This window comes from Myotis lucifugus, unplaced genomic scaffold, assembly GCF_000147115.1.
Source record: "Myotis lucifugus unplaced genomic scaffold, Myoluc2.0 scaffold_6, whole genome shotgun sequence".
Taxonomy (NCBI): domain Eukaryota; kingdom Metazoa; phylum Chordata; class Mammalia; order Chiroptera; family Vespertilionidae; genus Myotis; species Myotis lucifugus.
The window spans coordinates 18099860-18125974 of record NW_005871054.1 but is presented as its reverse complement, the minus strand read 5'-3'; the positions used below and the strand labels follow the sequence as shown (position 1 = coordinate 18125974).

Below are 26115 nucleotides of genomic sequence, written 5' to 3'. Positions count from 1 at the left end.
CTCAATTTTCTAAAAAATAGATCTTTGTGTCCTCACATATTCTATGGCTAGAAAGCTTCTTCACCTTCTATATAAAATTGTTTTCAGTTACCAGAACATGACAGATACATATTAAAAGTTACAATAAAGACCTGAGTGCTTTTTGCCGAAACTATTATTCTGGAACTGACAAAAAATAGTGCATGCAATAGATAACTTCTGTATCACATTTCTTCAAAATCTTATTAAAATATCTATTTCTCAATATATTATTGCCAAAAAATTTTTTGGTTGAACTATCAATCTGTCTTGAATGTATTTTAAGCCCTAGCTGGGTAGCTCAATTGGTTAGAGTATCATCCCAATACACCAAGGTTGCAGGTTCCATCCCTGGCCAGGGCACACATAAGAATCAACCAATGAATGCATAAATAAGTGGAACAACAAATTGATGTATCTCTCTCTCTCAAATTTAAAAAAATTTAAAAGAAATATATTTTACAATATTGAAATAAAAATGGTATTTTTGTTAGTTTTTATAATAATAGCTTTATATTTAATTTCAAAAGACCCTATTTATTAGTGTTCAAAGATACAGTTTAAAAATTAGACATTTTTTGATTTGTTGCTTAGCATTAACTGGTATTCTTTTAGAATTAAATATTATTGTACTGGAATTTATAACAAGATAAATACTGGATAGGTTAAATAAGGCAAGAGGATGTCTTTTGGGAGCAGGACATACAATGCAAATTCAAAACTTCTGGAAAATATAAAAAATATCTGCTTTACCACAAACTAAAATTTCCCAAATATTTTTCTTTGAATTATTTAAAATGGCAAGACACATATTTTGCTTTTAAAATCTTTAACTTTATTGATATATAAATAACTTCGTAATGCTCAAGTTTCCAATATTCTAAGATACCAAGTCATCCCTCTTAAAGTTTTCCTTCTTTAACTCCTTGAAACTAAACACATTCAGTTATTTGATTAGTTGATGCTAGAATTTGACCTAGAGCTTATGTAATTAGAAGAGACACTAGTTTTAGCTCATTTAAAAGCCTAGCTAGCATATGACAGTCTCCTTTCCGGGAAGTCAAGCCTCTCCACTGCTTCTTTTTATAACCTTTAATTCAGAATCCAGATAAGCCTTGATCCAAGGATGATATAACCACAGCAAGCACCATGGGGTAAGTGTGCTTTTATGTGCTTTGAGAGGCATTGAGATGGGAAACAGTATCATAAGAGAAGAAATTCCATCAATCCTTAGTAATTTTGATTCAAAATATGCTGACATTAAGAATAAAATTTAAAAATAAGTAACTTTTTATTCAAAAGTTATAACAATTTATAAAACATTCATTTTCTTGCTAAGTTGTAAAATTGTCATAATCTGCCTTTGTAGCTTAGCAATGAATGATATGTTTGGGGACTGAAGAGTTTTACATATTTACATATTTAATGGAAGCTGAGTTAAATTTTGAGAGCAATCTTAAAGAATGACAGGGTTCTTTCATTGAAAAATAGTTATAATTTTTAAAATTTTATATTTTATGTACTGATTATATTTTTGAAATGTAATTCTATGTCTATTGAATCTAATAAAAATCAGGATTAAAAAAAAAGAATGACAGGGTTCTTGATTTACACAGCAAAGAAATCCAACATTTCTTTGGGATTAAGAATAAAAAATGAAAAGATTAGGAATGAAGGGAGGTTGGCTTGTGCCTTTTGTAACACAGAAAGGGGTAAAGGAGTTCACTCCTCTATATACATAAAAATGTGTACTGATTAATTACACAGAGACATTAGTGAATCTTAATTCTAAACCCTTTGCAGGGTTTTGGGAGCATGATGAGAAGAATTGGGTTTCACTTGAAAGGTTTCTATTCTTAAGTGAGAAAAGTATTCCATAATAGGAATTATATGGGTTTTATATGCTAAAACAATAGTATTCTGAAAATATAGAAATTTATTTTTTATCACCCTTTTGTCTTTGTTAATAGCTCCTTTGAATACAAGATTATATTGCTGCAAATGACATAGCCATTTCATTGAAGGCACTTCTGTAGGGTTTACCATAAATGAACAAATTTATACTAGAGAAATAACTTTTTGTCATGTTTTATTCTAAAGTCTCCATGAATATAATTAACATCTACATCTTTGTCAATACCCTGGGTTCTGAAAATGCAATTTGAACCAGTCTGAAACCTCAGAGGCTTTTGAAAGGAAGATGATCAAAATATTGTTAACTTTTAATACAAATATAAAGGTTAACAGATAAGTGCCTTGTACAAATTTCATATACATTTGTTTCTCCCTCTCCCTCCCTTCTTTTTCTTTAATGGCAGTAGTTCTTAACTTTTTTGGGAGTCAAGTATAATTTTAAGAATCTTTGAATACCAGCCCACCTCCTCTGCAAATCACACAAAATTTTCCATACAAATTACACAAAATTTCCCATGCAATTTCAGCATGTTTACAGATGGTCTGAATCCAATCTATGGGCCCCAGTTAAGAACCTGTGATTTTGAGTTTAAGACTGGAGTATGAGTTGCTAAATATTTTTCGTAGTTTCTGTATTTTTATAAAATGTAAAAATGTTTAGGTTAATAATTTCTCTCAGGGACAATGTTGAAGATGCTGATTCTCACACTGATCACCTCTCAGTACACACACACACACACACACACACACACTTTACATGAGAACGAAACACAATTACAAATATCCATAGTTTTGACGATCACATTCTGCTGCTTGTCCCCAATGATTTGATTAATCGTTTGTGCTTTCAAGAGTGCCAGGAATCACCTTGGGAGTCATGAAAGGAAAAAACCCTCATTGTTTTATTGTAAGCTGCCTTCAATGCTCCAAACAAGGTGAACTAACCATAAATCGGTAGATATTACACAGGACACTCTTCTAATTGGTAGGTTCATGATTGTTTTGTTGTCTGCTCCTGCCCTTATTGAGAAAAGAGGTTAGTAAGTATTAACACCCACTTAAGTTTTCCTAAAATAATTAGGAAAATAAAAAGAAAGTGGCAGCTGATCAGATGTTCAAATTTGTCTATTTGAGGAAATCTCTAGAATAATCCCCAGAAAATGAGAAAATAGCTGTTTGGGATTTTTGGGGGGAGGTGCTTGGGGGTACTTATCTCAAAGCTATTTGACAATACAGTGCCTTTATATGGGTCTATGCCAGCTCTTTTTATTTTTCTTCAGGCGATGCTGGCACGGTTTTAGCAACAAGAGGCAAACATTAGAAAATTCTTATGCACTCTAGAAAGCCTCCTCCATCTCTTAAATTTTCACTGGATTTCTATGGGTGTGTAGGTGTGTGGAGTGAGTAGGAATATGAATAAGGGTGGGTAAAGGGATAACTGGAGAAAAGCAGAAGAACCTTACTTGTAAGCTACCCAGATACCTGCTATTTACCATAACACCTGGGCAAAGGATGCACAATGGGAAAGAAGGGATGGATGCATTTCTTTGCTGAGATACATTTCAATCCTCTTTCCCCATGTAGCAGTTACTCAGTACACTCCCGATTGACATCTGGGGGGGGGGGGGGGGGAGTTAAGGCTCTGCTAAAATTGTAGAAGTTCATGGTTACAGCATGTTCAGCCTTCTTTTAGTTTCCCAGTTCAAATAACGTAGAAGGATTTTAAAAGTTCTTGAACAGATATATTCTCCACTTCTGAATCTGAGAATGACCACTCTTTCCTGGGCAGAGCAGATATGTAACTCATGCAGTAGCCTTTGAAATGTTGCTTCTATCTGTGCCTTCCTTTCCTTCCTAATGGTTGCTTCCTTAATTCAGGTCATGGTTACCTTTTACTTAGATTATTAAAGGTGCCCACTCCCTGGCCTCTTTGCGGCTGGTCTTTCTTCTAAAGTGCCACAAGAGGCAGCTTCTTACTGAAGACATGTGATCTAGCTACTTACTCCCTTGCTTAAAAAAAGCCAGTGACTCCTTCATCTCTCCACTGCAGAGCAGCCCCCGAAGAAGATATCAATGGCCCCAACCTCCCTGTCTAGCCTTACCTCCTACTCTACCCTCGATGCTCCTAGGATCCCTAAATAATGCCTTGTAATTTCCTACCTCTGTCCCTCTTTTTATCATTTCTACACATTGTTCAAAGCCCAGCTCAAACCCTATATTCATGGAACTTTCTCTAATCCCCACAACTGAACTCTCTCTTCCTCTGAAAGCTTTAGGCACCTTATACTTTCCTCATTGCATTTGTCACAGTTTATCACACTTGTGTGTCTCATCTTTCTTACTAGATTTCCTACTTGAAGGAGGATCAATGCCATCTTTATAATTGTCCCAGCACCTGACACAGTGCCCTTTACATAGTATGTGCTTAGTAAATGCTTATTGAATCGAAATGAACTGTTTTTCCTATAATCTACAATGAAAGCTAAAGACTTAATTTTAGCTGAACTTCCTTTTTCTTCCCTGATAGAGTGGCCCCATTTTCCACTATCTGGGAGTTACAATTCCTATCTGAAGAGGCCAAATGAGTATAATATCCAAAATATGAGTGATGCAAGGGAGAAAGGGTGGAAACAAGGACTGGAGCGACACATTAGAGGCTTCTGAAGAATGAAGGACTTGTTAATAAACAGTACATACATGCTCAAAGGAAGCAAGAGGGAAGCTTTAAGAATAAAAAATGGCTCTTGGTTCTAAACAACTTCCTGGAGTGCCAACCTATAGGGTTGGGGTCATCTATAATAATAAAAGCATAATATGCTAATTAGACTGGGTGTCCTTCCAGGCGACCTTCTGGACGAAGCTGGGGCTGCAAGGGAAGCCCAGGTCCCAGGTGCCTGCCAGCGGCCAGAGGGAAGCCTGGGTCCCGGGTGCCAGAGGGAAGCCGGTGCTGGCAGCCAGGGGAAGGGAGGCCTACTCTTGCATGAATTTTGTGCATCGGGTCTCTAGTCTCTATATAACAGAGAAACCAAAATAACAGTGGCTTAAATTAGCTAGAAGTTTATTTCTCTTTTAGATTAAAAAAAAAAAAAAAAGCCAGACCAGCCGAGCTGTTGGAGCAGGTTCTTGTGTAAGGGACGAGCTTCCCACCAGCTAGCCCTCCTGCCATCCTTGTGTATCACGTCTTGACCCACAGAGATGCTAGGACTCCACTGATCTCACTGGTGTTCGGCCAGCAGGAAGGAGAAACGGAAAAACATGTATTCTCTCTTTGAAGGAGACTTCCCAGAGGTCACTCACATTATTTCTACTCATACCTCCTGGGGAGAATCTATTCTGGTGGATACACGTAGCTATGAAGGGGAAGGGGGAATGTATGTTTTGAACTGGGATATTAAAGAAAAGGGGAGAATGGATACTGGGTGGCAATTAGCAGTGACTAATAGAGCCAAGATCAGGCCTTACACTGCTTCTTGTACTCCTTCAGGACAAAGAACAGCATTATGCACAAAAAGGATTCTCTTAAGAAAAGTTATCTGTAAAGGTAAGAGGAAAAAAGAGCAAGCTTAGCTAGGAATAAGCATAGATTTGCTTAGGATAATGGACAGGGACCTTGACAAAAATGACACAGGCGATTAAGCCTCTGGTTCCCCTACTGCTTGTCATTCTCAATGGCATTTTATTTTTTATAGACTGACTAGAGAAATCAGGAAGCCTTCACAAAACATGGTGTGATGTCTACTGGTGGAGGCAGGACATGAGGTGAGTTAAATTGCAAAGAACTTGTTTCTAATAAGAACCCAGACAAACTGAGAGCTTAGTTTAAACCGGCGCACTTGTACTTAGTTTAAACCAGTACTTGTACTTTTTTCTTGAAGTGTAAGCATTCTAAATGGCTTTGAAGAATTTTGTAACCCTTCTTTGTTTAAAAACAAATAAGTAAACATAGTATTGGATTCCATGATTGGTTAGCTAGCAGTCAGGACTAATAGATACCTTATAAACTAGCTATGTTACCTCAGAGTTTTATTGTATACTCAGAGTATTGAGACAATGAATGCTTACTCAGAGTATTGAGACAATAACGAACTATGTTTTAATTGAGTTTTATTTTGGATGTCTTTGTGGATTGCAAACAAATACAAACCCTGTAAAAACAACACAATTTACATTCAATTAATATTTACTGAGTCCCTACTTTATGCTAGGCTTTGTGACATAACAGCCGTGTGGGATAGATAAGCATTATCCTCACTTTACAGTTGACGAAATGTAGGTTTTTAAAGGTTAAGTAAGGTTCCCAGGATCAAAAAAAAAATGAGTAACACAGTGGGGATTTGAAGCTAGGTGTCTCATGCACTTAAGAAAAAAGTTCCCATAGTTTAAAACGTTATTTTTAAGTTTCAAAACTAAAATGTACACATTGTAAAACAAACAAGCCTGATTAAGACAGAAGAGTATAAGTAAACTTTGAAAGCCCATCCCACCCCTGTCTCCATACCTCTTTCCAAGCATAAGCACTGTTAGTAGTTTGGCATAAATTCTTCCATATCTTTCCTTTTGTCCAATGTACTCTTTACAGTATCACACTTCCTATCTACTTAAAGATTTAATAAATAGAGGAGGTTGAATTTACTATATATTTAATAGTATAAACATCTATCTTTAAAATAATAACTGAATTGTTCATTTAGCTAACATTAGGCATCTCACTAGAGAGACTGGAAGAAGAACAGAACTCACTCTCTTTTTCTGAGGGATTCATAGGCTAGTGCAGTGTTCTTGAAGTTGAGAGAGTGCATATGGACTCCTCTGTGAGTATGATGCAAGCTCCAAACCTTCTCCCTAGAAGAAAATGAACCTACATAAAATTTTGCCTATAATTCAGGAACCCTGCGACAATATGGACCCCTGCTCTTGTACAAGATTGTTAAATTAATAATTTATCATAAATACTAAAATAGAAATGTGAACAAGATACTATAGCAGCACAGAAAAGCAAGGGTTTTACTGAGACATGTCAAAAAAGACAGGGAAGGGTGATACTTGCACAGAATCTTGAAGGACACAAGAAGTTTGACAGCTATCTGAGGGTAGGGGAAGGAGGTCCACTGAGGAACTACATTCATAAAGCCCAGAGGCTAGAAAGGACAGGGAACCACAGAACTTTCTTTGTGGCAGGAGCCTAGTGTGTATGAGAGTGACTGAAGACAAGTTTGCAGAACTGAATAGAGGCCAGATCATGAAGGCAGAGGTCTATTGTGTTAGGATGTTTGAACTTTAAGAGTCACTGAAGAATTCTGTTCTAGATTTTCATAGGTAGGTAAGAAGTCTAAAATTAATGCAAGACTAAATGATAGTGGAATTGACACATGGATGATAGAATAAGAAATAGAACAGAGGTAAGACGATTTAATTCAGATTTGTTGGAGGATCATTTAGGGGCAATAGCATTACTTTTTCCTGTTTGCTTTTTCTAGCTCATTAAAAATGTTAATTAATATGAATAAATAAAGTTCTGTGTTGCTTTCTTTTTTCTCCAAATGTATTGAAGCATAATTGACATATAAAGTTTTAAGATATTTAAAGCGTGCAATGTGATGATTTGATATACATGTGAAAGGACCCTCCCCCATCAAGTTAACATATCCATCATCTCACATATTTACTTTTATTTTTGAGAGGTGAGAATATTTAAGTTCTACTTAAGAGAGAACTTTCAATTTCAATTATACAATGTAGTCTTATCAACTCTAGTCACCATGTTATATATTAGATCCTCAGACCTTAGTCATCTTACAACTAAAAGTGTGTACCCTTTACTATACAGCCTCTCCCTATTGTTTTCTTTAAAGAATCATTAGCCATAAACAATCTTTGGAATTTGATTAAACTCAAACTTGTGTTAAGTGTCCACTACAAAACGTTCTCAAAGTTTTCATGCCTATAATTCCCAGGAGGGAGAGATACCAATAGTATGGTTGAGAATGTAGTAGGAAAGGGATGACTAATGATGACTTGGAGGATAGGAAAGGCTTCGTAGAGAAGGAGGTGCCTGAACTGAGCCTTGAAGCGTGAGAAATATTTCATTAGGCAGGGAAAGACATCTGAGGCGCAGAGGATGGGAGGAACAAATGTAGAGGCAAGTGTTGGATGAGATGCATGAATTGTGATCACCTACATGTCTATATGATATATGCTAACTATTATAGAGTTTTATTTGGAATACTATGAAACAGGGGAACAAATTAAGTAGGTTCAGCTAGTCCAGCCATTAGCTGTAACAAAATCATATCAGCTAATTTAGAATTCCTAGGCCTCTGGGTAAACTACTTATACAGGGAGAATGCTGTTGTTTTACTGGTAAGAGGACATTGCTGACCACTGTCAATGGTGCATAGGCCGTGGGCTATTCTTCTGACTGAGCTTATAGATTTGCAGGGTTTGTATGTGATTCCCAACTCCTGGAGTCTTTGTTCACTGGGAGGTAGTGAGAAATTACAATAATTCTGAAGACTGGGTTTTACTCTCTTCTCCTTTTTAGCAGTTCTGAAAGTGCCAAAGGCAGATCCAAATTGGATTCATCTGAACTGTGAAAAAAATTCTCCCAGGAGAGACAGCAGTAACCTGGTTTCCCCTCTCACCTACAAAAGGCTTTGATGACTAATGATCTATTTCACAAGGTACTACTAACTCAGCTTAGTGATTCTGATCTTGTGAGTCTTGCAGTTGCCTGTGCTGCTGCAGCAGGAGGAGCTCTTCCTGAGGACAAGTTAAGGTTTTAACATGTTGCTGTACCCTCTCTGCAAGTGGCGGTCACCCTAGGGGTGCAGGGAGCTTTTTCTGGAGCTCAGGGCTTTTCTCCTTCACAAGTCTCTCGGGAGCCTCTCTTGCCTTTCACTGTCTTCCCTCTTCCACTGAGCGCTGACCTAGTGAAAATAGAGTGACAGGCACATTTTTGGGGGAAATAGGTACTGACCTTGTATTGGGGCAACACTGTGCACGGAGTGTCTCGAGAGGCTCTTATCTTCTACTCAGATGAATCCAGGGAGAGAACCTATTTGAAAGGCTGAAATTAAAGCAAGTCAAACCAGCATAAGAAGAGAGTTTGAGCACATCTTCCTGACCAGACCTATAGCTCACAAAGCATTCAGGCTCACAAATCAGGTTCTGACACATTTAGGTATGCACATCAATGCAACAAGTCAGAAGAGCCCCTGGAAGTAATATGGTCTGAAACTTTTGATACATTTTGATGTCTAAAATGAAGAATTTTTAAATTTAAAACAATTATCTCTAGACATTGGGTTGTTTTTTTATGTGTAATAACGTGTTCTTTTTTTCTGATTGATGTTGACATATAGCAACTCAACCAAATTACTCTATCCTACTGACATTATTAGGTAATAATAATAAAAATTAACATGCCAGTGGAGTGGAGGTAGGGGGAGCTCTGTTATTCCATATGTTGACATAAAGAACCTTGCTGGCTGCTGAGCTACGGAACTGCCACTCTCTGTGCTTTGCCCTCTTCTCACTGGCTCTGGGCACTCAGGTTGTTGGCAATGGTGGCACATCAGTTACAATTAGATTTGGTGTGGGACCATTCACAAGGAAATCCTGCTCTCTCTGGGTCTCCAAGCCTAGTGGTGGGCAGGGGGTATATTTCTGCCAGTGAAACTTTACTTGATACAATAAAATAGGATGGTGTTTTTCCCCCTAACAAAAATCATCTCCGGGCTATAAACTGTTTCTATATTTCCCACTCCTTTTTTTTTTCCTATGTGAAGCACGTGTGGTAAAAAATGTTTCTTTTGCTGTCCATCAAATGAGAATTCAATTACTTTCACTGGTAAGAGAACACTGCTGACCACTGTCAATGGTGCATAGGTCGTGGGCTATTCACCACAAAACTTGTTGAACCCAAGCCCAGAATGGTATTAAGAGCTGGGGATACAAAAATGAATAAAAGACCCCTCTGCTCCCAGTCTGGTGAGGGAACTAGCATTTAGGCATTTAACTAAGTAAGGATGGGATGCGATTGGGATGGTGGCCTTATGGCCTGGTTCAGTGGCAGGGGCCAACCATTTTCTAGCAATAATCATATTTAAGAAGAGGTCAAGGAAGAGGCTGACCTGAGGACCAAGGTCCATTTTCAAATTAAGAGTAGTTATTGTTTACAGTGGTTGCCAACCTTTCAGACCTCACAGACCACTAGTGGTCCTTGGACCACCGATGGACGACCGCTGCTCCAAAGGTTTCCTTAAAACAGTGGTCGCCAGCCTTTCGGACCTTGCGGACCACCGGCTGGCAACCGCTGGTAGGATGTCTCATGGCACAGAACTTATTTCATTCTTTAATTTATTGCCTTTGCCACTTTTAAATTGTTGTGTATTCAGGGTGATTTGATTGTATATTTATTTGGAAGTGGGTATAAAAAGTTACATTATCATTGAGGTGTCCTTATTTTAAACACTTACATACATGCCTATGTATTGTGAAATTTATCTCCTTATCATATTGCTTCTAAGTGTCACACTGTGCTTTTTGTTTTCCTGCATTATGCTGATTAAGGAATTATATTAATAAATTTATAAGTATCAATCCATTTTTATATTCTGAAACTCTACTGATCATAGTATTATATTTGTGTTTTCTGAGATTTTATTTAGAATATTTCTATATTTAGGCTATCTTAGAGTAGATTTGGTACCAGAACCTCATAGAGTGGATTTAGTAAAATTTACATATACCCTATTCTGAGATATGGATTAAATAACAATAGTCATTGTTATTGATAGAAACTTCCTATTTTATTATCCTGGGTCATTTCTTATTTTGGGGGTAGATATTTGACACCTCCCTTTCAATATATTCTATAGATAGTTAGTCTAGTTAAATTCCAGTTTTTAAAACAGAATTCAGCAATTTGTGTTATCCTAAAAAATTTTCCCATTTCATCTAGCTTTAAAAAGTTATTGGCAGCCCTGGCTGATGTGACTCAGCTGGTTGGAGCTCCTCCCATACACGCCACTTGGGGAGTGTGCAGGAGGCAACCGATCAATGTTTCGCTCTCACATCGATGTTTCTCTTTCTCTCTCTCCTTTCCTCTCTCTCTCAAATAAATAAAAACATGTCCTCAGGTGAGGAATAAAAAAAATTATTGGCAATAAGTTATGAGTAGAATTTTTTAAAGTAAAATTTCCTAGCCTGTGAATTTGTGGTTACATCTCTTTTTGTACAATTTTGTGCTCTTTCTCTTCCTCTCAATCTCCCTCTCTCCTCAGACTTGCCAGAGTTTTTCTCATTTTATCAATTCACTTAACTTGTTTTTTTCAAATAGCTATCAGAGCCAACACAGGAATTTATATATAGATATATAGTATATAGAATATATATAGAATGAATATATATATATATATCACACACACACACACACACACACACACACACACACACTAGAGGCCCGGTGCACGAATTCGTGCACCAGTGGGGCCAAAACTGGCTCTCTGACATCCCCCGAGGGGTCCCAGATTGCAAGAGGGTGCAGGCCAGGCTAAGGGACCCCACCAGTGCATGATTGGGGCCGGGGAGGGATGCGGGAGGTTGGCCAACCAGGCAGGGACCACTGGAGGCTCCAGGGCATGTCTGGCCCATCTGGCTCAGTCCCAATCAGCCGGACCTAAGCAGCAAGCTAACCTACCAGTTGGAGCGTCTACCCCCAGTGGTCAGTGCACGTCATAGCGACTGGTTGACTGTCTGCCCCCTAGTGGTCGGTGCACGTCATAGTGAGCGGTTGAGCGGTCTTAGCATATCATTAGCATATTACGCTTTGATTGGTTGAATGGCTGACCGGACAACTGGACACTTAGCATATTAGGCTTTTATTATATAGGATATTGATTTCAGAGAGGAAGGGAGAGGGAGACATAGAAACACCAATGATGAGACAGAATCACTGATCGGCTGGCTCCTGCACACCCCCTACTGTGGATCAAGCCTGCAACCTGGCAATGTGCCTTGGCTGGAATCGAACCCAGGACCCTTCAATCCATAGGCTGATGCTCTATCCACTTAGCCAAACCAGCTAGGGCAGGAATTGATATATTTTTAATGACAACAAAAGTGGTTCCTTATCCTATGACATGAAGCAATTTATTTAAATAGAATAATAAAAAAATAATGGTCTTACTTGGAGCTACTTGCTATGTAACTGGGTAAATCATTGTTCAAACTAATTTCCTTCCATAAAAAGTGAATGGTGACATGCCCTGCCCACTGGGCAGCACAGCTGCAGTGAACAGGTAAGGTAATGTATACAAGTGTACTTTGAAAACTATAGCACAGGTATAAACAAGGTCATGAAATATACTATTTCATGAAATATATGTCGCTTTTAGTCTGTATAAAAACAACAACCACCCTTTTAGTATATTTTTAAAACATTTTTCTATACCATAAGGAACTTATAGACTCTCCACTGTGAAAATATTTGCAGGATTTGTCCTGATGAATTAGCTTCAGGGGAAAATATTTCCTCATTATCCTCCCCCCAACATAAAAAGTTCTCATTCTACTAAATTAGAAATGTGCACTAAAGACCCATTCAATAAAGGACACTGAAATGGAAATTAACTCAAGTCTGCTTTCAATTAATTTCAATTCCCCAAAGTGCCAGACTTTCCTTTTCTGTCACAGCAGTAATTGGAAAGTAATAACAATCCTAAGCTCCCGTGGTCTTATCCGTGTATGTGTGCGTGGGGTATACATTCTAGGTCAGCATGGGGGAGGGTCAGGAAATTTTCCCATATTCTTTAGGTTTCCATTAACTTTATTATTTGAATTAATTATATAAAAATCTGGTTACAACTTCTTAGGTTATTGTTTCAACATCCCTACTTCTCTATTGCAATAATTTTAGAGCCTTTGTTTTTTAAGCAGCAGAAACTTATTTTAAAAGGAAATCTTTCCCCAAAAGCTACAGAATGTGAAACAGATAAGAGCAGTGAGACTCTGGTTGGGTGGGATAGAGAGGGAGGCCCAGAACTCCTCTAGCTTGGTGGCTTTCTCTCTGCTCCCAAGGCAGGCTCAAAAAGAGCCTGAGGGCTTTAAAGAGTACAGACTGAAAACCACTGTAATGATTGGGCACAGCTTAGAGACTAACAGGCTTTTTCTAAGAATGTAATAGTACTTTCCCAAGGGTCTGCCCAGGCCCAGATGGGTGTTTTTAGAGGCTAACACAGCTATTGTGGAGTTGGAAAGAAAGGAAGGCTGGGGAAGAAATCGGGGACATATTAACTTGATGGGAGAAATATGATAGCATCTGACGGTTATTTATGCAAAGGTAGGCAGTGATTGAAGGTCTATGAAGGGCAGAGGAAAGAATTACTGGGCTCAGAGAGTGAGGGATTTCCATGAAAATAAAGCGCAGACTACAAGTAAGATCTCACAGGGGATTTCATCATGTAATAAGGCTCTTTTGTTATTCTCCCTTTTAAAATGTACCTTTCAGTATATATTACTTATTAATATGATCATACTCTTCAAACAAGTAATTCTCGTCTGGAAACCTAGCCTAAGGAAACAATGTCTTAAATATGAGGGAAAAAGCTATATATCTTTTTATATTCAAAACAGAATATAAAACTGAAAAACAGAAAACTGTCCGAATATTCAAAAATTAGGGAAGAAAAAAATGACAAATTTCTTCAAACCACTATTTTTCACGAATTAAGTATAATAATTGTGCAACTATATGGAGAAAGCCAGGAGTGATAAAAACACCAGTTCTGAAATCACAGAGACCTGAGTTCAATTCTGGCTCCCTCTGCCTTTTCTTTTCCGTGATCCTGGGCATATTACTGCCTCATTTTCCTAAGCCTCAACATTTTCATCTATAAAATGATAACAATACATACTAAACAGGGTCAATATATGGAGTCAATTAAATGTGACAATATAAATGAAATATGAAGTGCAGCGCTGGGCACACAGCAGCTGTTCAGTAAAGGTCAATTCCCTCTCTACCATTCCTGGTATAGAGCACGGGGAGCTGATTATGCTCTGTTAACAGATTTGTAGACAAACTTAAGGAAATACATGGTTTCCTAGGAAAATATAAATCACAAAATTAGAAAAGCTGAGTAGATCAATTATCTTTGAAGAAATTGAAAAGAACTTAAAGATCAGTCTACCTTTTCTAAAAAGGCACCAGGACCAAATGTTTTCATAGCTATGCTCTATTACCTTTTTTAAAAAATATTTTTATTGTTGATAATATTATAGATATCTTCAATCCCCCCCCTTTACCTCCCTGCTCCCAGCCCCTACCCATTCCCCCAGTCCCCCAGATCTTCACTACCCCACTGCCCGTGTCCATATAAGTATATAAGTTCTTTGGTTTATCTCTTCTCGTCCCCCCAACCCCACATTGAGGTATATCAGTCTGTTCCATGCCTCCCTGCTTCAGATCTTATTTTGTTGGTCAATTCATTTTGCTCATTAGATTCCACAAATAAGTGAGATCATGTGATATTTGTCTTTCTCAGTTTGGCTTATTTCATTTAGCATAATATTTTCCATGCTGTCCCAAAGGGTAAGAGATCCTTCTTTTATACAGCTACATAGTATTTCATAGTGCAAATGTCCGACAGCTTTTTTATCCATTCATCTACTGATGGGCACTTGGGCTGTTTCTAAATCTTAGCTATTGTAAATTGTGCTGCTATGAACACAGGGGTGCATATATTCTGATTGGTGTTTTGGAGTTTGTGGGATCACTGGGTCAAACGGAAGTTCCATTTTTAATTTCTGGAGGAAACTCCATACTGTTTTCCATAGTGGCTGCACCAATCTGCATTTCCACCAGTAGTGAACTAGTGTTCCCTTTTCTCCACATCCTCACCATTTTGATGATAGCCATTCTGACAGGTATGAGGTGATATCTCATTGTGGTTTTAATTTGCTTTTCTCTGATGATTAGTGACTGAGCATTTTTTCATGTGTCTCTTGGCCATTTGTATGTTGTTTCTGGAGAAATGTCTATTCAGGTCTTCTGCCCATTTTTAAATTGGATTGTTTGTCTTCTTTTTGTTGAGTTATATGAGTACTTTATATATTTTGGATATTAACCCCTTATCAGAAATGTCATTGGCAAATATGTTCTCCCATTCAGTAGGTTCCCTTCAATTTGGTGGTGGTTTCTTTTGCTGTGTAGAAGCTTTTTATTTTGATGTAGTCCCATTTGTTCATTTTCTCCTTAGTGTCCTTTGCCCTAGGAGATGTATCCATAAACATATTGCTGTGTGAGATGTCTGAGATTTTACTGCCTATGTTCTCCGCTAATATTTTTATGGTTTCATGCCTTACATTAAGTCTTTTATCCACCTTGAGTTTATTCTTGTGTATGGTGTAAATTGATGGTCTAGTTTCATCTTTTTGCATGTGTCTGTCCAGGTTTCCCAGCACTATTTGTTGAAGAGGCTATCTTTACTCCACTTTATGTTCTTGCCTCCTTTGTCAAATATTAATTGACCATAATGATGTGGGTCAATTTCTGGGGTCTCTGTTCTTATCTATTGGTCTATATGCCTGCTCTTGTGCCAGTACCAGGCTGTTTCAGTTATAATGGCTTTGTAGTATAGTTTGATATCTAGTATTGTGATCCCTCCTACTTTGTTCTTCTTTCTCAAGATTGCTACAATTTGGGGTCTTTTATGGCTCCATATAAATTTTTGGAGTATTTGTTCTAGCTCTTTGAAGTATGCCATTGGTATTTTAATAGGGATTGCGTTGAATCTGTAGATTGCTTTGGGTAGTATAGACATTTTAATTATGTTAATTCTTCCAATCCATGAACATGGTATATGTGGCGTACTCCTCCTCCTCCTCCTCCTCCTTCTCCGGTTCTCTCTCTCTCTCTCTCTCTCTCTCTCTCTCTCTCTCTCTCTCTTTTTTAAATTTATCTCCTCCTCCTCCTCCTCTCCCTCTCTCTTCCTCTCTGAAATCAATAAGAGGAGGAGGAGGAGAAGGAGGATTTCAGAGAGGAAGAGAGAGGGAGTGAGAGAAACATCAATGATGAAAGAGAATAATTGATAGGCTGCCTTCTGCATGCCCCCTACTGGGAATCGAGCCCCCAACCCGGGCATGTGCCCTTGATCAGAATTGAACCTGGAACCCTTTAGTCTGCAGGTTGATGCTCTATCCACAGCCAAATCGGCTAGGGCTTTCATGTCATCTGTGAATAATGACAGTTTTACTTTCTCCTTTCCAATTTGGATGCCTTTTATCTCTTCTTCTTGTCTGATTGCTGTGGCTAGGACTTCCAGTACTATGTTGAATATGAGTGGTGAAAGTGGATGTCCTTGTCTTGTTCCTGTTCTTAAGGAAAATGCTTTTAGTTTTTGTTCTGTATATATGTTTGTATGTGATTATATGAAGATAAAGGAATGGAAGGACACCAGCAGATAGTTAACATTGATTGGGAGTAGTGAGGAATACTTGTACCTCTGCTCAAATGGCCACAAAAAAAATAACATGAGTAATCATAATCAGATTTTTAAGAAAGTAAATTGTTTATGCTATAATGTCTGTGAAAAAGTAAAAGCAAAATTATAGGTAGGCTTAATCAACAATCATATAAAATATTCAAGAGAAAAAAGATTGGCAGCAGTACAACAAAATTATCATGACAGTTGTTTAAGTAGAGGCATTATAGTTGTTTCATTCCTCTAGATTTTCCAAATTTTCTCTAATGTAGTTTTCCTCCATTTTGTAATTAAATAAAATAAAAATTCAAATTCATTTTCTGTTAACCATATACTTTTTATTATGTCTTGAAATCAGTGTATATAGACCATCCTTCCTATATAATAAAGAGGGAATATGCTAATTGACTGTCACACCCTCACAAATGGCGGTGCCCACAGCCACAAGATGGCGGCATCCAGTCCCCTCAGCCCTACCAGGGGCCTTGGGTCCTCCTGCACCCCCCACCGACTGAGGCTCAGGCAAGCAGGGCTGGCCGAGGCGCAGGCAAGCCTTGGATGGTGGCTGCCCAGCCGCCCAGGGCCGGCTGAGGCTTGTGCTGCGGGTAGTGGCAGCAGCAGAGGTGTGATGGGGGCATCGTCTTCTCCTGATCACCGGGTCGCCTCCCTCCCGAGGGTTCCCAGACTGTGAGAGGGGGCAGGCCAGGCTGAGGGACCCTCCCCTCCAATGCATGAATTTTCATGCACCGAGCCTCTAGTCCATATATAAAAGCCTAAGTGACCGTTACAACCGGATAACTGGACAACCGGCCAGTAGCTATGACATGCACTGACCACTGGGGGCAGACGCTCAATGCAGAAGCTGTCCCCTGGTGGTCAGTGCATTCCCACAGCCACAGCCAACCTCCCATGGCCGGCCAACCTCCCGCGGTCCTTCTCCCCGGCTGGCCAGCCCCCATCGGCCCCGATCGGGACTGAGTGAGTTGGCCCCGATCGACCCCGATTGCCAGCCAGGCTGAGGGACTCCACCTGTACACAAATTTGTGCACTGGGCCTCTAGTATGTATATATAGAGTTTCTCCCCAAAATATAGACACACACTTTGAATAATTATAAAGTTAGTGTTTATTAAATAACATTTCATTTTTAAAATTGAGCTATCAGCTCTTAAAGTATGTATACATTTTTTTGGACACCCTGTATGTGAGCTTGATGATGTCCTAGCTCTGAAACTGTGTGGTTACATTTTATCTAATACTAGAGGCCCGGTGCACAAAATTTCTGCACTGGGGGTGGGTTGCAGGGGCTCCTTCAGCCCGGCCTGGGCCCTCTTACAGTCCGGGACCCCTCGGGGGATGTCTGTCTACCGGCTTAAGCCCATTCCCCCCAGGGATCAAGCCTAAGCCGGCAGTTGCACATCCCTCTTGTGGTCTGGGACCCCTCGCTCCTTACCGCCCACCTGCTTGCTGCTCCTTATTGCTCAGCTTGCTGCTCCTTAGCGCTGCTGCAGAGGCGGGAGAGGCTCCTGCCACTGCCGCTGCGCTTGCCAGTTGTGAGCCTGGCTTCTGGTTGAGCGGCGCTCCCCCTGTGAGAGTGCATTGACCACCAGGGGGCAGCTCCTGTGTTAAGCACCTGACCCTCGGTGATCAGTGCACATCATAGCGACCAGTCGTTCTGGTCATTCTGCCGTAATGGTTGCTTAGGCTTTTATTATATAGATATGAAGGGATTTTTGGTTTATTTTCAATTAGTTGCAGATTAGATAACTAAATTCTTACAAAATAATTATCCATAAAAATATGGCTTTACATATTTCAAGATTTTTTTCCTCAAAGAGTAAGTGAAATCACTTTTAACAATAATTTTTGAAGCAGTGTGGCTTTGTAGGCAGGTCATGTCTCTTCCCCCTTCCAGGCCTCAGTTGCTTCATCTATAAATGAAGAAGTGAAGTGAAATAATTTTCTTGGGGCCTTTGGCTCTAACATTCTATGAATTAATTATATTAATCACGAAATGCATTAGATACAAATAAATGATCAACTGCTAAGGAGAAGAAAGTTTTCATCTTAGTAATGCTTACATCAGCTGTGAAAGACATTTATATAGCTAGGGATGATGCTCTAACTTGACATAACTTTCCTGCTGACATGAAAAATGTGCAAGATTCTAAATAGCATATGGCCTTGACATTGATTTGTTATTCCACTTATTTATGCACTCATTGATTAATTCTTATGTGTGCCCTGATGGGGATTGAACTTGCAACCTTAGTGTATTAGGACAATGCTCTAACCCAGTGGTCGGCAAACTGCAGCCCCTTGAGTGTGGCTCTTCCACAAAATACCATGTGTGGGCGCGCACATACAGTGCGATTGAAACTTTATGGCCACACTCAAGGGGCCAAAGAGCCGCATGTGGCTCACGAGCCGCAGTTTGCCGACCATTGCTCTAACCAACTGAGCTACCCGGCCAGGGTAGCCTTGACTTTCTTTATATCCCTCATCTATAACTATGGAGTTGTTGATCAATGCTTTTTCATCTATGTGTACCCTCCCGCCCCTGCCAACTTATTATTTTGCTTTAAAGAACTTAATATGTGAATGAAAAGTTTTAATTCTACTTTCTTGAGGTATTAACTTTCATAGGATAAATACACAATTAAAATGTACATTTGATAAATTTATGCATCTATATAACCACTACCACAATTAAGGAGAACATTTCTATCACCCTAAAAAATTCCCTGTATCTTTTCCTAGCTAAACCCCACTTCTTGCCCTACACAACTACTGATCTCCATTTGGCACTATAGATATATCTTTTCTAGAGTGTGAACAAAGTTTTAATTTGTATTTTTTTTTCAGTCTTGGATCGCATTAAAAATGAATTTTTATTGGTTTCAGAGAGGAAGGGAGAGGGAGAGATAGAAACATCAATGATGAGAAGGAATCGTTGATTGGCTGCTTACTGGGGATCAAGCCTGCAACTCGGGCATGTGCCCTTGACTGGAATTGAACCTGAGACCCTTCAGTCCGTAGGCCGATGCTCTATCCACTGAGCTGAACCGGCTAGGGCTTGGATAGTATTAATAAAGCGTGTCCCAAAACTCACGCAAGAAGTAATTTTGATAGAAAACACAGGTTTGTAATTAAAAATTGTAAATTTTTTATTGAATCATAAAGTATACAGTATAGGGTTATGTATGGAATAGCATATCGGGTAAAGGGCCTCCACGGCTTTGCTGGCACATACGCACTCTTTTGTTGAACTTTTCCATGACCGTTTTTGCATAAATGTGGCTGAATTTCGATGAGGCTCATTTTCATCTTGATGGCTTGGTTAATTGACAAAATTGTCACATTTGGGGTTCAGAAAATCTACGAGTGATTGTTGAGAAACAAATGCATCCACAACGTGTCACTGTTTGGTGCGGATTTTGGGCTGGAAGCATCATCAGACCATTCTTCTTCGAAAATGTGGCTGCTCAGGCAATAACAGTTAACGGTGCTTGCTATCACGACATGATAATCCATTTACCCGATATGCTATTCCATACATAACCCTATACTGTATACTTTATGAATCAATAAAAAATTTACAATTTTTAATTATAAACCTGTGTTTTCTATCAAAATTACTTCTTGCGTGAATTTTGGGACATCCTTTATATTTTGCTGGTTTAAATCTGGTTTCTTAGTTGCAAGCAACAGAAAACAACTCTGGCTGATTTTAGCAGCAAGGGAATTTGTTGAAAGGATATTTAAAATGGCTGGGAGACTGGTGAACCAAGTTTGGGATTATGTGGCAGGCAACGATGCCCCAAATCATATAGTACAGTTGTTCTAGTGAGGAAACCACCAAAAGCAGCAGTTTGAGTCACCTAAACTGTATTAGCAACTTTTTGTATTTTTTAGAAAGTAAAAAGTATATCAAGTATATGTGCCTTAGGAAATCCTGCAACTGTCTGTCAATTGGAGTGACATATCCTAGGTCAGTGATGGTGAACCTATGACATGCGTGTCAGAAGTGACACGTGAACTCATTTTTTTGGTTGATTTTTCTTTGTTAAATGGCATTTAAATATATAAAATAAATATCAAAAATATAAATCTTTGCTTTACTATGGTTGCAAATATCAAAAAATTTCTCTATGTGACACAGCACCAGAGTTAAGTTAGGGTTTTTCAAACTGCTGACACGCCGAGCTCAAAAGGTTCGCCATCACTGTCCTAGGTCATGTGTCCATCACGCCTTAGCTGCAAGGCAGGCTGGAAAAACCTGGCACTTTCAGCCTCTATAGTGGGAAGCATCTGATCAAACCTCATGAACTTGCAGCTTCATGCCTGGTGGTCACTACAAACAGGCCACATTTGAGAAGCATCTGGACGTAAAGGAGCCTACAAGATGTTGAATGTGTGGATCAGGTCACCAAGGAAGTTACTGTTTAATGAAACAGAAACAGATGTTTTGGCCTTCATACTTGCTCAAGGTTTTTCTTCTTTAGATAATTTCCCTAAACTATAACCTCCTAATAAAATCAATGGGTCTAAATTAATTGATTTTATCCAAAAAAGAATGCACCATATTAAAAACTAGTATAATATTAACTAATGAATTTCATACTTATTCACAAAAGATTTACCTTTAAGTTTTATGCTAAATATTTTCACTCTTCTGAAATTGCATAAACCTCACCTCAAGTTGCCTCTAATAGTTGTGTTCATTTCAAGTTAACACATGAAGTAAGTCCAATTACTTCACCAGTTCTACCTGCTATCCCTCACTCTTGATTTCAATTGACAGGTCCAGGGAAGAGGGGATGGCTTGATCCAGGGACAGTGAAGATGCAATGTTGAAGAATAAGTTGGAGGAGAGAAGCAACATGGAAAAAAACAAAACAAAGCAAGGTTAGATGTTAGATGTTTCATATGTCTTGCTCGGGATTTAAGAAATATGAGTTGTAGTATTGTCTTTCTGTTTTCTCAAAACATGGTAGTATGTTCATTTTACTATTTTCTTTTTCTTATCATAATGACCACAAAGAGCAAAGACTTGGTGCTGGAGAAACAGAAAATGTTATTTATATACTTTTGTCTGAGCGGTTATCTAATTTTTCTTAGCAATAAATTTAGAACTGCCTCAGAATAACCTGCTCAATAAGGCCAAGGTACACATTCAACTAATAGACATCTAACACCTCCTATGCTAGCCTAAGAATGTAAGGCTTTCTCTTTTAATCTTACCACACAGCATCAACATTATAGAAGTAGGTTCTGTTATCAAATGAGAAAACAGTCATAGAGAATTCAGGCTACAATCACGAAATGTCAAAGTTCAATCTGGGAGACTGATCTGTTCCCAAGTTCTGGTTCTTGCCATGATACTAGGCTGTTGGGACATAAAATGGGCTACGGAATCTTTACTTGGGCATATTTTGGGCGTTTGGGTAATCTCAAATCATCTGGATTGTATAGGGACAGCCTTCTGTGTGCATTATGTTCTGGGCTGAGGCTATGTATTACTTATGAACTTACATACTATGGCTGTTCCTCTAAGAAGGATTTCTTGTACCAGCATGTCTTAGGAGAAGAGTATACACATCCACATAACCAAATGTTTGCAACCAGAGGTTGCATGTATAAGCTGCTTGATTCATACAATGTGACACGATGGAGATGTAGTTAAATGGATGAGCAAGGAGCTGCATGTTTTCCATGGATTGCCTCATCTTCACGGCCAACCAATGTGATTCTGAAAGGTGAATTCTAGGCCAATATTTTTTCTCCCTAGGTTTTAAATGGTTTTTATAACCTACTTAGATCCTTTGTGTTTCAGTCTCTAGTGTTGCCAAGACTATTTTCTTTCTGCCTCCATCCTTCTCAGACCTTTTCCATAGACAATTCCCTTCTATCAATCCTCTTGCCTAGGAGGACAGAAAAGTTCACTTAACTGATCTGGACAGTGACAGAAAAGCAGAGTTCAGAAGTTTTGCAAGGATCAAAGGCAGGAAAAGTCAGGATATTTTATACAGGCATCCCAAGAACAATAGAGACAACTGGACAGGTGCCTGGTGACCAACAGTTTTCCTGACTACAGAACTAACCCCTCAGTTAAATTGCAGTCAGCACCAAGAACACAAGTGAGACCCTTCATGGGCAATCACTTCTGGTAATTAATGATTGTTAATCATTCCAGTTTGGTTGAGAAACATCCCCATTCCAGTACAACATGGTTTTCTACTACAGGAGTTTTATCAGGTAGGTCTGGTCTGGTCATTAGGATGTGAATATAAAGTCACCTATACAATTTTATGTTTTGTTCTTGTTGAATCATTGTCCTGCAGGCACAGATGTAGGGTCCTATAAGTCCCCTTATTCTCTGCATGTGTCTAAAGAGGACAGGGACAGAATGAGTAGTGTTGACTGAACAAAGCTCTTTCTCCCTACAGGAGAGAATGAACATATGCCGATGAATAATCCTTCCACACAAATTTACCAGGTAAAGACAAACAGATTGTTTTGAACAGTCCTATGTGTTATAGTGATGACTCTCTTATAGTTTTTTTAAGTGCTCACAAATGCTTCCACATATATCATCATATTTGTTCACTTAACAAGTTCATTATATTTAGATAGGCAAGGTAGAGAGTACCATTCCCACTGCACTTTTGAGAAAACTGATTATTAAAGGACAACTTAACCCAGCTTATAAAATACAGCACCACCACTCCCACATCAACTCTGCTTTGCTTGCCTGCTGCCACCATCACCATGCCCAGTACACCGTGCAATAACATTTTCATCAGAGAGGAAGAGAGAGCAAGATCTATTTTTCTTAGCTTCCTATTTTATTTTTTATTTATTTATTTATTTTTCTTAAAATATATTTTATTGATTTTTTACAGAGAGGAGGGGAGAGGGATAGAGAGTTAGAAACATCAATGAGAGGGAAACATCGATCAGCTGCCTCTTGCACGCCCCCTACTGGGGATGTGCCCGCAACCAAGGTACATGCCCTTGACCGAAATCGAACCTGGGACCTTGAGTCCGCAGGCCGACGCTCTATCCACTGAGCCAAACCGGTTAGGGCGTAGCTTCCTATTTTAGCAGGGAGAATTGAGAATCGAAAAGGAGTTAATATTGCAAATGTTAAAATATGGTGATAGAGAAAAATTGAAGGTCCTTTAAACAATGGGGATAATTTAATTTACAAGGAAGATAAAAGTTGTGGAAAACATTTTGTAATATATCTGCCATCAGGGTCACATCTGAATACTTTGGTTATCTGAATAGTATTTATTTGGCTTCTATTTTCCAACTTTAAATTTAAAGTAAATTTCTGTCCTTAAAAATATAGAAGTTTATTCTGACATAATTTGTAACGTAAAAGCAGCTAGGGAAACCTGTGCACCGGTGGGGTCCCTTGGCCTGGCCTGCGGGGATCGGGCTGAAAATGTCTCTCTGACATCCTCTGAGGGGTCCCAGAGGGGTTGTGGATTGCGAGAGGGCAGTTCTCAGGTGACGCACCTCGGAATCGGGCTCCTTCCTTTCTGGTTGCGGGGGCGTCATCTGAGAACCGCAGCTGCCAAGTCACTGCAGCTTGGCAGCTCCTATGTTGAGCATCTGCCCCCTGGTGGTCAGTGCACATAATAGCTACCGGTTGGAGCGTCTGCCCCCTGGTGGTCATTGTGTGTCATACCTACTGGTCAGACGGTTGTTTAGGCTTTTATATATATAGATAGTTACTATGTGCAAAGTCTACTGCTTGGCTTAATGGGAGATAAAACAGATGGAACAGACATTCTCATTGAATTTTTTTTATTGTCTAAAGTTTTACATTTGTCTTCTTTTTTCCCCCCTGCCCCCAGCCATTCCCACCCCAGGCAAGCCCCCAGATTTTTTTTTTAATCTTTACGCGAGGATATTTTTCCATTGATTTTTTTAGAGTGAGTGGAAGAGAGGGAAAGACAGAGAGAAATATCGATGTGAGAGAAACACATTGATTGGTTGCCTCCTGCACACACACCCCCCCCCCCCCCCCGACCAGGGCCCAGGCCAAGGAGAAGCCTACAACCGAGGGACGTACCCTTGACTGGAATCAAACCTGAGACTCTTTGGTCTGCAGGCCAACGCTCTATCCATTGAGCCAAATTGGCTAGGGCCATTCTCACTGATTTTTAAGTGTCCTGGTAAATACATACAAGATAGACTGTTGGAAGGATTACAACAGAAGCATTGGTAAAATTCTATGAGATATGGGGGAAGGATGAGTTAATATTGACTGAAGGATGTAAACCAGGGGACACGTTTATAATTTGGAAAGTGGATATGGGGAAGGATATTTTAGGCAGAGGGACTAGCTTGAACAAAGGCCTGGAAATGAGCCTTCACTCAATGCTGATTTGATGCTTCACTTGTCCAAAACCTTCCCTGCCCACCTCCCTCTGTTAATGTCTGACCTGTGTATGGCATTTATGAATGTGAGTATCTCTTTAAACTCAGGTATGATTTAAAGTCTATCACAGATTCTATATAGGTCACTCCCTGAATGTTGGCTAAATATAGCTGTGGGGGTGGCCTCATTCTCTTATTGTATCACAAATCCAAGTGCATCTGTTCACAGTGGAACAAATGAAGCAGTGGAAGTGAAGTTGGTCTATATGACCTCTATGATGCTGTGATTATAACCCCATTCTTGTTTTAAAAGAACGCTTTCTAAGCCCCAATTTGCTTACTCCAAGCAACATTTAACCAAGAGAAGATGGAGAAGTTAAGAAAGAAGAAGAGGAAGAGGAAGGAGGGGAGCAGGGCAAGGTTACCTGTAATAGAATACAATCTACACTAAAATGGGAGAGCAAAATGTGAAATTTGAAGCACAATATGGCATCTCAATCACTTTATCTTCTTATTTAATTTTCTTGATAGAGCCCTCCATTCTTACATTATAGTAAATATTAACTTGTTTTTTTTATTGTCTATCTCTTTCTAGAATGTAAGCTCCAAGGGCAGGATTTAGTACATTTTGATTTCTGTTGTATTCTCAGCATTAAGTACAGTACCTGGAATATAAAATATATTCAATAAATAATAGCTGAATGAATTAATAAATATCTGAAAAATGTGTATATTGCTTGGAGCCAAGAGGTCTAATGCAGTCATTCAGTCTGGTACCAAATGGTGTTTGGAAATTGTCTGGTTCTATGGAAAAAAAGAATAGATCCTCACTTCATACCCTAATCAAAATAAACTCTAAAGTGTTTAAAGGGTTAAATATAAAAATCTACACTAATAAAAGAGAAACTTGCAAATTGGCGTCACTCCGCTATGCCCACCAGCCAATCAGAGCAACTATGTAAATTAACCCAACAAAGATGGCGGTTAATTTGCATACGCAGGCGTGGAGCAAAGGCTGAAGGCTCTGGTCGGAGTGAAGACTGAAGACTGAAGAGGCTTGGCTTCTCCGCTGCGACAGCAGAGAAGCCAAGCCTTGCTGTGGCCGGAGGAGAGAAGCCAAGGCTTCTCAGCTGCGGCTGGACCAAAGGCCTGGGTCCCAGGTGCCAAAGGAAAACCAGTGCTGGCAGCCAGGGGAAGGAAGGCCTATTGCGTGAATCTTTGTGCAACGGGCCTCTAGTAAAACCATAAAAGTTTAGCATTAGTGAATATCTGTTTCTGGATGTGAAATATTTAAGTGAAAAAGCACT

The 26115-nt window shown here is 39.2% G+C and overlaps 1 protein-coding gene across 1 annotated transcript in view; it reads left to right on the top strand.

The window, feature by feature from the left end:
• Positions 1–10164: 10164 nt before the first annotated feature.
• The window catches only part of ARHGEF33 (Rho guanine nucleotide exchange factor 33), a 54212-nt gene continuing 38261 nt past the window's right edge, over positions 10165–26115 (top strand). Inside the window, 2 exon segments of the mRNA XM_023746188.1 lie at positions 10165–10249; positions 22611–22672. Coding sequence (XP_023601956.1) covers positions 10165–10249; positions 22611–22672 — 147 coding nt within the window.